Here is a 13102-nt window from a genome sequence, read left to right on the forward strand (position 1 = left end):
GGTCGCCCAGGAGGATCAATGTGTTAGGTGGAAGGGGTAGAAGGGCGGAAGAGGGATGGAGAGGGATGGAAGGGGCCAACATATCATATAGATATATCTCCGAGGGAGTGCCTTGAAAGTGAATCAAACTAACCGGTTATATTCTTCAGCTTCCTGAGCATTCATACCAGACACCAGTACTAGTCTAGCTCCATTGCGTCTCGCTTCCCTAATTATTCCGAGCAATTAGTCCTGAAACTTCCATGCTATGTTTTAAGGTGGAAATATCTCGCAAGCTTACCGCACACGCGCTTGTCGTCGTTTGTGTTCAAACAAATCGTCTTGGCGTGGCATGGGCGGCTTATCGATGGCCTGCAAAAGTGCCAGGTCATTGGTGATGCGCTCGACTTGTTTGTCTGTGGTCTGGTTCTGCCCAACTCTCGGCAACTCTGTCAGGTTGAAGGACTGTTGCGAGCTCGTCTGAGCTGCCTGCACAGGAGCTTCGAGATCTTGTTGAGAAGCCATTTTTTCCGTGCGTAGGTAAGGAAGGTATGGTGAACAAGAAGAAGAAGAAGAACGGTGTGGTCCAGCAACACACTCCGACAGATTTACGGCGGCCCCTTTAGCCCTTTTATACCACGATTTGACGCACATGTAAACAGCAGCCTGGATAAGGTTGAGGGATATACAGCTAAAAAGAGGTTGGAAAACTTGCCTCCAGCGAGCGAGGCTTGGTGTTGGCTACTGCATGCCATTATTTACTTTGTACTTGCAAACTTACCTCACCCGCCATTGCATACTTTACCTACGGAGCAGACCGTATGCACTTGCCTTGGGTATTTAGGAGGTAGGTTGCTAGGTAACGTACAGTTATACGTCGTCGCTGATTATAGCCATCCTTTGATACTCGCCTGCGAAACCTTTTGCTTTTTGACTTTGAGTACATGATTGCTTCTATGTTGCTATTACTTCTTTCGAAAATAGGAATTGCTTAGTACTTTCTCATCTTCTCAGCAAGTCTTGAAAGACAAGACAACAAAATAGATAGGAATAAAAGCATCAGTGAGGGAAAAAAAATAAAGAAATAAAAATAGCAACAGAGGTTAAAGTATTCACGTGAAGGTTGCTCAGTGGCTTCGTATTAATTCAGATATAAGGTTTGCTGGTGTTGGAGAAACGCGAAAGCGCGCTCGTGGTTGTGGCGGTTCTGAGCTAATTACGCTGCTGTACTCATAAGCTAGTGGGTCGTATCACGTGCGTTGATGTCAGAATTCGGCTTAGCTCAGCCTCGTTCATGCGTGAACAATCGCGAAGAGCACGGCGCGAGTCACCCGCGCTCCTGGTTCTAACTGATACATCGCCGGAGCTTATTGTTTAGCTGCTCGTCGTTTATCGTCAGAGCCTCTCGAACTGCAGGCTCGTTACAAGTCGACATTCCGTTTCCCATTTGTTTGCTCACGAAGCCGATCCAGGTCATTTCGGTCGCTAGTCGTTAGCTGCAGACCTTTGTGAGTTGCGCTCCTACTCCCTGCGATTTCCTGTTTTGGGTACTCTTGGTGCGACAACTTTTTGCGCCGGCATTTCGTTTTGGCTCAAAACAAGGTGCCGATGCTGCCTCAAGCCTTTCAGGCACATGAAAGCACTCCAGTTTCACATGAGAGCTACCAAAACAATCCCCACTACGTCGTAGAGACACGAGGCTAACAAGGAGACAATCGATTCCAGATTACATCATACCTTTCGCATCCCAGCATTCCGAGCTCTCTCCTTACTATAGTTGCAGCCACCAACACCTAGCCCACCATGGCAGACGTCGAGAAGAAGGAAGAGCCTGTGGCGACTGAGCAGCACGAGAATGATACGGGTGCCGGCGACGATGGCGACGACGAGGTACACAAGCAATTTCCCTGCCCTTGAAAAAAAAAGACAAAAACAAAACAGGAAAACACAAAACAAAAAAAGAAAATAAGTTTGAAAACATTTCCACAAACGGGCAGGGCTGATGCAGCTTGCACGCAGCAGGAGATCTCGGCGATGAAGAAGAGGGTGGCCGAGATGGAAGAGGAGGCCGCCAAGCTTAGGGAAATGCAAGCGAGCCTCGACTCGCAAAGCCAAGAGCTTAGCACCGAGAGCAGGGATGACGTCGACAGCCGCAGCATCTTTGTCGGCAATGTCGACTACTCGGCCTCCCCAGAGGAGATCCAGGCGCACTTCCAGAGCTGCGGTTCCATCAACCGAGTCACCATCCTCCTCGACAAGTTCACGGGCCAGCCCAAGGGGTGAGTTGTAGCACATGGGTTCCCAGAGACTCTAGTCCCAGAAAAGTTTTTCTCCAGTGGCGTTAACACTATTGCGCTACGTAGGTTTGCCTATGTCGAGTTCACGGAGCCTTCCCTTGTAGCGCAGGCACTGGTTCTTAACGAGAGCGTCTTCAAGGGCCGGAACATCAAGGTAGGTTGAAGCTCTACTCTACAGTACTATTGCCGCCTGGCTGGCTTACGAAAAACGCAACCGACTGACCCTCGCCCTTGATAGGTTTCTCCGAAGCGGACAAACTACCCAGGAATGAGCCGAGGCCGTGGAAGGGGTCGCGGGCGTGGTGGCTTTGGACGCGGAGGCTTCCCGCCCAGGGGAGGTTACCGGGGCGGCTACCGTGGACGTGGGCGAGGCTTCACGCCGTACTAGGCGTTCGCTCAACTCGGTGGTGTCGTCTATTTTCTTCCGCCTCTACTGCGCAGGCCTTTGAGTGCTGACGCTAGAGTTCCCAAAGAGCAGTTGCAAAGACGACCCTGTCAATGGGCTGATATTTATCTGAATTTTTTTTTTCTTTTTGCTTTTTGTCTTGTTTTTGCATTCTACGGTGCGGTCTGGGCAGCCTGTCCGCACTACTATTCTCGATAAGGATCGATCTCTATTGCAGTGTATGATAGAGCAGAATGTCACGTGAAGAGGAGGAGTCCACGAAACTCTCAGCGATCTGTGGTCTCATCTTGATGCATGCGCGGACTGACAAAAGAGTTGAGAAACATGACTGAGAAGACCATGTCACCGATGATGATTATTCGGATGCGGCTGCTCCGGACAATGGTGCTGGCGAATGCGCTCTCGCGTCAGTTGCGCCGCCGGTCGAAATATTTAGCAGCTCTGTTGTGGCCACCCGAGTAGCTCATCGAGCCCCACTTGAAGCAGTCGGCTGGAGCATGTATTTGGGTGGGTTTTTTTGGCTCAAGTGTAGGGACTTTGCCCTACAAATCGGCCTTCTGATGTGTAAAATTGCAGGTCAGTATTATGCAATAGTCGCCGGTGGCGCGATTATGCGAACTACTCTGCAATTGAGTGTACGAAGTAGTATCGGGGCGGGGCCGACGCGGGAGGAAGTCTACATACTCTCCCGTCCTTGCCATCCTATATCATCTCGCCTGAGGGGTCAGAGAGAGATCTCAGTATGGGTATCATAAGTCTCCCTTGCCTGATTCCAACCTGTTCCCCGCTGGTTGCAGGAGCCCAAAAGAAGTCTCCAGGAAGTAAGTAGTAAGAGGACCTGACCACAGCGACAGTCGGCCAAACTATATCATCTTCATGCCGGCCCAGCTCCGGTGAGTCTCAGGAGTCCTAGGGAGCAGATGGAGGAGGTTGAAGCAGCGGAGTATAAAGAATGAAGAGTTGCAGAAGCAGACTTACGGTTAGATAAGGTGATGAAGATAACGCAAGTGCTCCTGTTGATAACAAGCCAATCTAATAGAGACGGAAACAGCACGCAGTTCTGTAAATTGGGGTAGTCGCTGGCCTCTACACCCCTTTTGTCTCGTAAAGTATCTCAATCGCCTACGCAATAATTCACGTTTGCTATGAATGGGAGCTCGGAATTTCACTGTACACTGCAAAACACTAATTCTAGTGTTTAGGGCTGAATGGCAAACCCCCGAATTTGGTGTATTTACCATGCGTATTGGAACTTACACCGGAACAATTCGTGTCTGTTTACCTATGTGAGCAATCCATGAGGTAACGATGAAGCGAATCTAGAATCCCTTATAGAGAACCACATATTCCCCTCGCGGCAGACTCTGTGACTTGATTGGTAGAGCCATAGATCTACTACGCATAGCATATATCATGCATACACCACCGACCATTAAACTCTGGGCGTGAGAATGGCCAATGGCAGTTGATTATCATGCATAATATCGATTTCGGCACTTTGGCACCTATATTGCATGCTATTCCACTTCTCAAGATGGCTGCATTCCTGTCGTGAAACCCGAGTCTCACTCTAACTCCAACTTTTAAAAAAGCGAGTTTCGCCATCCTGGCAACACGCTTATCTTCTTGGTAAATTGAGCCATATAAATACCATAGCATCCATGGCATATCCTCCGTGACCACAAGTCGGAAGGACCTCAGCCTCATCCCATAAACCTCACATCCCAAGCAGCTAGCAAGATCCCAATGAAGCACGATGCCATCCTCGCCGTGCTGGCAGGCACCTACACCATGATAAACCAAACAAACCCCGACTCGGTCCGGACGTGGGGCGACGCGCCGCACGGGCACATCACGTACACGACGCACGGCTTCATGTCGGCCGTCATGGCGTCGACGAACCCGGAGCACCGGCCGCCGGGCATCACCAACTCGGCCGAGCAGCAGGCGGATCCCAGCCTGGTGGCCGACTTTGCGACCATCGCCAAGCACACCATGGCGTACGCGGCACCCTACGTCGTCGGCGAGGGGAGCACCACCACCAGCGGCGTGCTGGTCCATGGCCCCCTTGCGGTCAATACACTGCCGAGCTTCGAGGGGAGGATGTGGACGCGGTGGTACACGTTTTATGAGGGGACGGATGTGCTGTTTTTGAGGCTGAATGAGACTAGTGAGGCGGGCGTGTGGTGGAGGAGGATCAGTTGAGTGGGCTTGTCGACGGAGTTGTCTACAAGAGAAGCAAAGAGCTATGTGGTGGTTAGATTTGGGCGAAAAATGAGGTCGTGACAGGACTGGGATCTAGTCCAGATTACTTGCAAAGTGATAGCACATCCATGCTCGAGTAAAATGTCAACAAGTTTCAGGCGAGCACAAGAGGACTTGTCAATCAGCTGCTCGTGGCGAATATCGTAACTTAACCGTCGAGTTGTCATCAGCTCTTGGAAGATCAGGGCGTTCTCAAGCAGGCTGACTTGGTCTTGCTCGCGAACAAAATCTTTAAGCTTTGCCTTGACGTATGAAAGAGCGCAGTACTGGGTTGCGAGACCCAAGAGGCTATTTTTGACCTCCTTTTCACCGTCGATTTCTCTTGTTCACTGTCGTTGTAGACAGACCAAGAAGAGCTACCAGCAGGGACTACCCAGTTTTCTTAATTCTGTCTGCTGCGGAGCTGTGCGTCCAATATGTCCAGCCACCTGATCAGCTCCCCTGTGTTGAGGTGCGGTTCCAAGTAGAAACACTTGGCATACCGGGCAATCCTCATGACAAACTCGGTGAATCGAACGCAGTTCCCGTGTCAGTGATTTCATTCGAGGGATCCCCAAAGAAAATCGCAACGCATCCCCCAACCAGGCAGAGCACAGGGTCAAACTCTGGAGGTGTTGTTGAATAAAGTTGAGTTCTGCTGGCCTCTATCCAATCCTTTGCTGATCGGTGGAGGTATAATGCCGAAACCCCTGAAGAATGCCCAGCGTTCAGGGAAAACTCGTGAGATATATTGCGGCTTGCGCCTCAATAACTGCAACAGAATGGTGCGCAGGATGCCCTTCTGTTTTCTGGATTTCACTTCCAGAATTCTAGGCATAAAACGAAGAAAAGACCAATTGACTATCGCCAGACCATGTCTCCAGCGTCGATATGAGCCTTTCATGGCGCTGGATATATCGCATCAGGGTCGATTTGCCCGATGCGGGCTTGCCCATGATCCAGTAGACTGAATCAGAGTCGCTGAGCAGCCAGGTGCAAAGATCCATCCACTTGGCCCGCTAGGGACATTTATATCGGTACTGTTGCGAGGCTTGAAAATCCACTCAAAAGTGCCCCTTGAAGGTTCCCGGATCGCGAGCTCTCTGGTACGCATCCTGAACGCGGAGGCGGGTGGTTATGTCGAGCGCAAAATCTGCAGAGCCTCGAGCCAAATCTGCCGAACCAATTCCTCCTTCGCCGGTCTTCCAGGGACCTGTTTCTTGGCCTCGACAGAGCTAGAACATGCCGCTGCGTGCTCCTTCTGGCCTGGTCGCAGTAATGATGTGGGCGCTCAATGATAGATTTAGGGGAGTCATACGGAGTATTTGTGGGTGATTATTTTCTCCGTCGCCATGCAGTTGATAAGGCACAAGCGGCTGACTACCGTACATGCAGCTAAGATTACTGTGGTCTCAGCTCCTGGCTACAGGGTATTCTGTCTAGTGCCTGCGCCACCGTGCTTGCCCTGGAGTTCAGCTTTCAAGACCACTGGTTGTGTCAGCTCATTGCAAAAGAAAATCTTTTGGAGGTGTCAGAAGGTATAGGATATCTTGGGGAAGTCGGCCATTGGACCCAACGTAAGGGCAAAGACCTCATTATCTTGCCACGAAATTCACGTCAACATGCTGCCAGTGGGATGTACCGGCACCACTGTGCATGTGCTTGCGACATAAAGAATGGACTATTAGCCAAAGCATGAATAGCTGAAATGTTTTCTATCTTTGATCGGGGGATCGAACGAAGCCATAATACTACAGTGGTTGTAAAGCTTCAGAATTGGGCTGTTGTTGCCAATTCCAGTCTTGCGCGCCAATTCTTGCAAATCGAGCATCGATATCGTCCCTGAGTAAAAGAAGCTTAGCTACACTCTGTTGTGCATAGACCCGACCTCGTCAATCCGGTTTTCTTGGAGCTATGAAACTTTGCGATTCGGGGCTCGCACCAAAGAGGCGACGATCGAGTGGAACCACTTCAAAATAAGGCCGAACAGAATCAATCCAGGCACGTCCATACGCGGAATGACTGGTGCCGAAGCAGATAGTGTTGATGAAAAGGCCACCGGGCTGTCAGACTTGGTTGGTAGTTTGAAGTTCCAAGTTCCTAAAGGCGAAGTCGGCCATTGGTGTAAGGGTTATTTTATGGTGTTAACCCAGGACCACGACTGCTTGGTGCTAATCAATCATACTTAAACGTGACTGCAGGGCATACCAAGCACATACGACCATACCCACTGGAATATACGGGATCCCGTCCGCTCTCCCCTAGTCAAACCAGTGAGGGCCGAACTAGTACTCAGGTGGGTGACCACTGGGGAATCCTCGGTGTCGTATGTTTTGTAATTTCGTCTTTTATTTTTTTGTTTGGAAAAGTGGGAACAAAATAGCTCCTTCTTGTCTAGATGTAAGCGTAGCTGAGATTCGTGCCTCTACAGTTGTTGCCCTTGTGTTAGATGTGACAGCGTCTATGGAGGTTGTCAGAGCGTATATACTCAATGAACACTTGCAACATCTTCCAAACAGAAGTCCCGATAAGGCTGCCGCTGCAAAGTCAGGATAGTGGAGACTGGTGAAGAGACAGTCTATCCAAGTTTGGAATATATTTTCCGGTCGTCTTGTTGCGGCCACCAATATCATGAGATGTCGGTGTTCCATGGCCTGCATCATAGCGAGTGCCTTGTTGTCGAAACCATACCTTGCATAGTTGACGTGGCAACAAGCAGGATAGGGAAGAACAAACAGCTGCTTGTCAAAGTTGCGAGTCTTACAGCTCGAGGTATCTCGATGGGGTCTATTCCCAAAACCCGCCCAAAACTGTTTCATCGTGCTGTATTGACTGGAAATCCGGGAAATTGACATCCCGGGTAAGCTGTTGGTGTAAGGTAAGGTAGGTACTCAATCCTGTTAGCAAGGATAGGGCTTTTAAAAAGGCCAAATCCCAGCTACATAAAGTCCTTACCAGGAGCATCAAGCACCTCATTGTCAAATTGCACTTTGGGACGATGTTTGACCCAAGAATCCGTTTGATCACCGCTGAATCTCTCTTTGCCAGAGCTGTGTTAATAGCCTCTACAATGAAACGAGGTCGAGATCCGGTGAGATTTGTTGACTATTTCTAGGACTAGGCTAGACTAGACTCTAGACCTAGTCTTTCTAGTTCTAGATCAAAGAGAGTAAAGCAGCAACGGGTTAGGGTTGAGCAGGTGAGAATAAATGTTGTTTCGAGTTAGCTCCAAAGACCAACGGAGGTCTTCCAAAGAAACATCAGTAGCTAAGCGGACAGGTAAATATGTAGGTGGTCCCGGGATGCAATGCGAGGCTCGATATATCTGAGGTGCGCCAGATAAATAGCACTAAGGTTAGACCGAAAGAGGCAAATGTGACTCAGCCTCTTCGCTCGTCATCATTGGCTTTATAATTGAGTCGCCAGCCAACTCGAGCGAGTGAGTAGTATTTGAGTCGAGGAGTCACCTAGTGTTTGTCGAAATGGCATCGTTTATTCCGCTGGAATCATTGAAGCTTTGAAGACCTCAGGTCATCTCAAAATATCGCCAAGGCGATGACGGGGAGACCAAAACGTTAAGAAGGCTGGAAACGATCAAGGGTGCCTTTCCTTCACCATAATATTACTCGCCTAGACTAAGGCGAAGCCAATGTCGTCGCATGCGCGTCAGCACTGGGAGTAGCGGAAGTACGTAGTATGTACTGTAGAGTGTGGTATGCTCGGGAAGCTAGTAGTAAAAATAGATATCGATAAAAATTGGCACGGAACGTCGGCGTGCAAGGGAACCAAATGCTCCACATCATTGAAAACTGCAGTCAATCACAAAAGAGGCAATAGTAGAAAAAATATCCAAGGCGGAGATCTTATCGACCAGACTACCACCTAGAGGTCAAAACACCGTGCCGCTGTGCCGTGCGCACTGCATTCTGACTTCAAGACTCCGCCACGCCACCGACATCAATTGGCTGTGGTTTGGTTTTGGGTTTGCCCTCTGGTTGGCAAATCTAAATCTGGGAACCGAACTAATACATACAGTACGTGCTGTGCCTGCCCGCAGCGGCTGCAACTGTACTGTACAAGTAAAGGTTCAGTTCAGGTAAGTAATGTGGTCTGTGCTTGCGTCGCCGCTCAAATGCTTTCTCACCAAGGATCAACCGCCTACCTGGACCCTCCCCACTTCAACTCCAGCTGCTCCTGTCACTTTGGCAGCCGCTGATTCTATCTATAACAAACCTTCCAACCCAGATACATTGCATTACTCCTTCACCCGGCTGGTCCCGAATTCCCTCCACTACGGCGACAATTGGCGAACCTCCGAAGCGATTCATCTTACAGCCGACGACCTGCACACGAACACGTTGTCAATTTCAGCGCCGATAAAGACGTAAAAAAAAAGAAGGCCAAGACCCCGGTCGAATCCCAACTGAAGAAAGCGGGGGAGCGAACCTGAAAGAGCAAGACACAGCCTCCAAAGGCGAAGCTGCTGTCATCTGCTTGCACCCACAAGTCGCCGCCCGCAGCAGTCCCGCCGACGCGTCACCAGCCCGCTCCGCATCATTGATTCTGCAAACCGACGCCGCCATAGACTTCGACGGAGGTCCACGAAGTCCGGCCCTCCCGTTAGTGTCTACAATACGTCACTGACCAAACACTGCAAAAAGTGTCACGACTGGAGCCATCCTCCCCCCGCACGTCGCAAAGATGAGCAACTCACGGATAGACTCAGGCTTGCCGGCGTAAGTGCTCCTCGCCAACAAGGCATCTCCGCAAATTTCAGCAAACGCTGGTCACGGTGGATTCTGGATATTTCATTGCTGTTTTTTTCAGTCGCTGATTGTTGTTTGTCCGATACAGCCAACCAAATTTACGAGTTACAAGTAATGCCAACCCAACGCTTTTTACCAATGGCCGATATGCAATCCAAATACGCTTTCTAACATGATTACTTCCAGTTATCGCCGCCGACGGGCTGTACAAACGAGATGTATTCAGTATGTCGCCCGGATCCTACCACCTCGTCCGTCTCTAACATCATATGCAGGGTTTCCCGATCCATTCGCCGTGGCTACCATCAACGGCGAGCAGACCAAGACTACATCAGTGTCAAAGAGGACGCTTAACCCCTACTGGAATGAAAGTTTCGATTTGTAAGGCTGCTCCGTCGTCACCTAAGCCGCTTGGCTTGGATTCGAAACTAACTGGTCTTGGCGCACAGTCGAGTGAACGAGGACAGTATATTGGCGGTGCAAGTGTTCGACCAGAAGAAATTCAAGAAAAAGGATCAAGGATTCCTGGGTGTCATCAACATCCGCATCGGAGACATCATCGAACTAGCTGCCGATGCCGACGGTACTGCATGCTCATATCTCGTGCTACTTTGGTGACAAACAAACTAACCCTTTTGCCAACAATGTAGACCAGATGCTCACACGAGACTTGAAAAAGTCGACCGACAATTTGGTGGTTCATGGCAAGCTGATTGTAAACCTGTCGACCAACTTAACAACCCCGGCACGGGGTCAGCAACAACTTGCTATACCGCATCGACCAGCGGTAGGAACCCCCCAGCCGTCTTCAGCATCATCACTGGCGGCAGGAACTGTCGATAACAGACCGAACTCGGCCATGGGTGGATCCAACGGCTCTACGCATTCACCACAACCCGCACATCGCCCTGTTAGCATGAATGCTACACCCACAGTACCTCAGAATGGCGCTTCCACACAGAACCGGAATAGTAGTGCCATGAGCCCGTTCGAGGATGCGCAGGGTCGTTTGCCAGCTGGGTGGGAGAGGAGGGAGGATAATCTGGGAAGAACGTATTACGTGGATCATAACACTCGCACGACGAGCTGGAATAGGCCTACCGCGGCTGGCGGTGCTGCGGAGTCACGGAACGCTCAGGAAGCTGCCACTCAGGTCGAACGACAGCGCCACCAGAACCGCACACTACCCGAGGATCGCACGGGTGCAAACTCGCCGACTTTGCAGCAGCAGCAACAGCAGCAGCAGCAGGCCGCTGCACAGGCAGCCAACAACCAAACCATGATGCATACGGGTGCCACTAGTCCCGGTACTGGGGAGTTGCCGCCTGGTTGGGAACAAAGGTTTACTCCCGAGGGCCGACCTTACTTTGTCGACCATAACACCAGGACCACAACCTGGGTTGACCCTCGCCGGCAGCAGTACATAAGGATGTACGGTGGCCAGAACAATGCCAATGGTACTATTCAGCAGCAGCCCGTCTCACAACTGGGTCCATTGCCGAGCGGATGGGAAATGCGGTTGACCAACACCGCAAGGGTCTACTTTGTGGACCATAACACTAAGACCACGACGTGGGACGACCCCAGGTTACCGTCATCTCTGGACCAGAACGTCCCGCAGTACAAGCGTGACTTTAGGAGGAAGCTCATTTACTTCCGCTCACAACCTGCTATGCGGATACTTCAGGGCCAGTGCCACATCAAGGTGCGGCGTTCTCACATTTTCGAGGACTCTTTTGCGGAGATATCTCGCCAGTCGGCAACAGACCTGAAGAAGAGGTTGATGATCAAGTTCGATGGAGAAGATGGTTTGGACTATGGTGGTCTCTCGAGAGAGTTCTTTTTCTTGCTCTCACACGAGATGTTCAATCCTTTCTACTGCCTGTTCGAGTACTCAGCACACGACAACTACACCCTGCAGATTAATCCCCACTCTGGCATCAACCCAGAGCATCTCAACTATTTCAAGTTTATAGGGCGTGTTGTTGGGTTGGCTATCTTCCACCGAAGATTCCTCGACGCCTTCTTCATCGGCGCGCTTTACAAGATGGTTCTGGGCAAGTCTGTAGCCTTGCCCGACATGGAGGGTGTCGATGCCGATTTCCACCGGTCTCTACAATGGATGTTGGACAACGATATCTCGGGTGGCATTTTGGAACAAACCTTTTCCACTGAGGATGAGCGATTCGGCGTCATAACCGTCGAAGACTTGATCCCGAACGGAAGAAATATTGACGTCACAAACGAGAACAAGAAGGAGTACGTTGACCTGATGGTCAAGTGGAGGATTGAGAAGCGTATTGCGGAGCAGTTTGAGGCGTTCAAGACGGGTTTCCATGAACTGATCCCTCAGGACTTGATCAACGTTTTTGACGAGCGCGAACTCGAACTGCTGATTGGTGGAATTGCAGAAATCGATGTGGATGACTGGAAAAAGCACACGGACTACCGAGGATACACCGAGCAGGACGAGGTTATCCAGTTCTTCTGGCAGACCGTACGATCATGGGATGGCGAGCAGAAGTCACGTCTTCTGCAATTCACTACTGGTACATCCCGTATCCCGGTGAACGGTTTTAAGGATCTGCAGGGAAGCGATGGACCGCGGCGCTTCACGATCGAAAAGGCGGGCGAGATCAACAACCTCCCCAAGGCACACACTTGGTAAGTTGGCATTATGCTGGGATCTCCGAAACCTTGTGATTCATAACGCTAACATGTTTGACCTCAGCTTCAACCGCTTGGACCTTCCTCCATATAAATCACTGGAGATGCTCCAGCAAAAGATGACTATTGCTGTTGAGGAGACGATGGGTTTCGGTCAGGAGTAGTGTTAGTCGATACTTTACTTGTCTCCTTGTATGTGTATAGAAGCCAGGAGCGCAAGACAGGATGGGAACGGAGGAATGTTACACAACAGTCTTTTTTTCTTTCTCTTCTCGTTTTCTTTTTTATTATCCGAAACATATTTATCCGAACAGCGCCTTGGGACTGTCGGTTTATTGGACAGCACTCGTTGAATTTCCTTAGTGAAGAATCAGCTTACATTAATAACGATTTAAGTGTGCCTGCTTACCAGGCATATTGAGTCACTAATTTTTGATGTTGAAAGAATTCGTCCGTTGGTGGCCAACGCTTGAATGTTGTCGGTCCGAGAGCGAGACCTTTTTTTGATATTTCTTTGCTGGCTTTCCGTTGCCATTAAACTTTGTGAGGTGGTCTAGGCCGCCTCCATTGCATCAAGGTCCTTCTAACCACGACACACTTGCCTAAGTTGGAGAATATGGCAAGGAACTGCAAAACCAAAAAAAAAAAGCAAACCCCGAATTTTGAGATATCCTACAATTGGTACAACCATCGAACCCAGAGAAGCGTTTCCTGGCTTTCCCATGCCACTTGGGATGACTGGC

General features: G+C 50.1%; 4 protein-coding genes and 1 non-coding gene across 5 annotated transcripts; 4 read left to right on the plus strand and 1 right to left on the minus strand.

The window, feature by feature from the left end:
* Nucleotides 1–123: 123 nt before the first annotated feature.
* MGG_07251 (uncharacterized protein) lies at nt 124–1143 on the minus strand (the record flags this gene model as incomplete). Its single annotated transcript, XM_003715423.1, has 2 exons — nt 281–1143; nt 124–208 (listed from the first exon to the last, which is right to left on the minus strand). The coding sequence occupies exons 1-2, from the start codon at nt 631–633 to the stop codon at nt 124–126; spliced, it is 438 nt and encodes a 145-aa protein (XP_003715471.1). The 5' UTR covers nt 634–1143.
* A 143-nt stretch (nt 1144–1286) lies between these two features.
* Nucleotides 1287–3072, plus strand: MGG_07252 (polyadenylate-binding protein 2). Its single transcript, XM_003715424.1, has 5 exons — nt 1287–1487; nt 1705–1869; nt 2002–2258; nt 2343–2430; nt 2515–3072. The coding sequence occupies exons 2-5, from the start codon at nt 1783–1785 to the stop codon at nt 2662–2664; spliced, it is 582 nt and encodes a 193-aa protein (XP_003715472.1). The 5' UTR covers nt 1287–1487; nt 1705–1782; the 3' UTR covers nt 2665–3072.
* Nucleotides 3073–4428: 1356 nt separating this feature from the next.
* Nucleotides 4429–4887, plus strand: MGG_07253 (uncharacterized protein; the record flags this gene model as incomplete). The annotated part of the gene is made up of 1 exon (XM_003715425.1): nt 4429–4887. One exon carries the CDS (start codon nt 4429–4431, stop codon nt 4885–4887), a length of 459 nt encoding a protein of 152 aa, XP_003715473.1.
* Nucleotides 4888–7143: 2256 nt separating this feature from the next.
* Nucleotides 7144–7259, plus strand: MGG_20329. The gene has a single exon (XR_001729784.1). It is a non-coding gene; the product is annotated as a 5S ribosomal RNA (ribosomal RNA).
* A 1784-nt stretch (nt 7260–9043) lies between these two features.
* MGG_07255 (E3 ubiquitin-protein ligase hulA) lies at nt 9044–12820 on the plus strand. The gene is made up of 7 exons (XM_003715426.1): nt 9044–9662; nt 9781–9803; nt 9879–9917; nt 9968–10073; nt 10142–10275; nt 10343–12356; nt 12424–12820. Exons 1-7 carry the CDS (start codon nt 9628–9630, stop codon nt 12521–12523), a joined length of 2451 nt encoding a protein of 816 aa, XP_003715474.1. The 5' UTR covers nt 9044–9627; the 3' UTR covers nt 12524–12820.
* The last annotated feature ends 282 nt before the right edge of the window (nt 12821–13102 follow it).

The sequence above is a fragment of the Pyricularia oryzae genome, chromosome 2, assembly GCF_000002495.2.
Source record: "Pyricularia oryzae 70-15 chromosome 2, whole genome shotgun sequence".
In the NCBI taxonomy this organism is placed as follows: domain Eukaryota; kingdom Fungi; phylum Ascomycota; class Sordariomycetes; order Magnaporthales; family Pyriculariaceae; genus Pyricularia; species Pyricularia oryzae.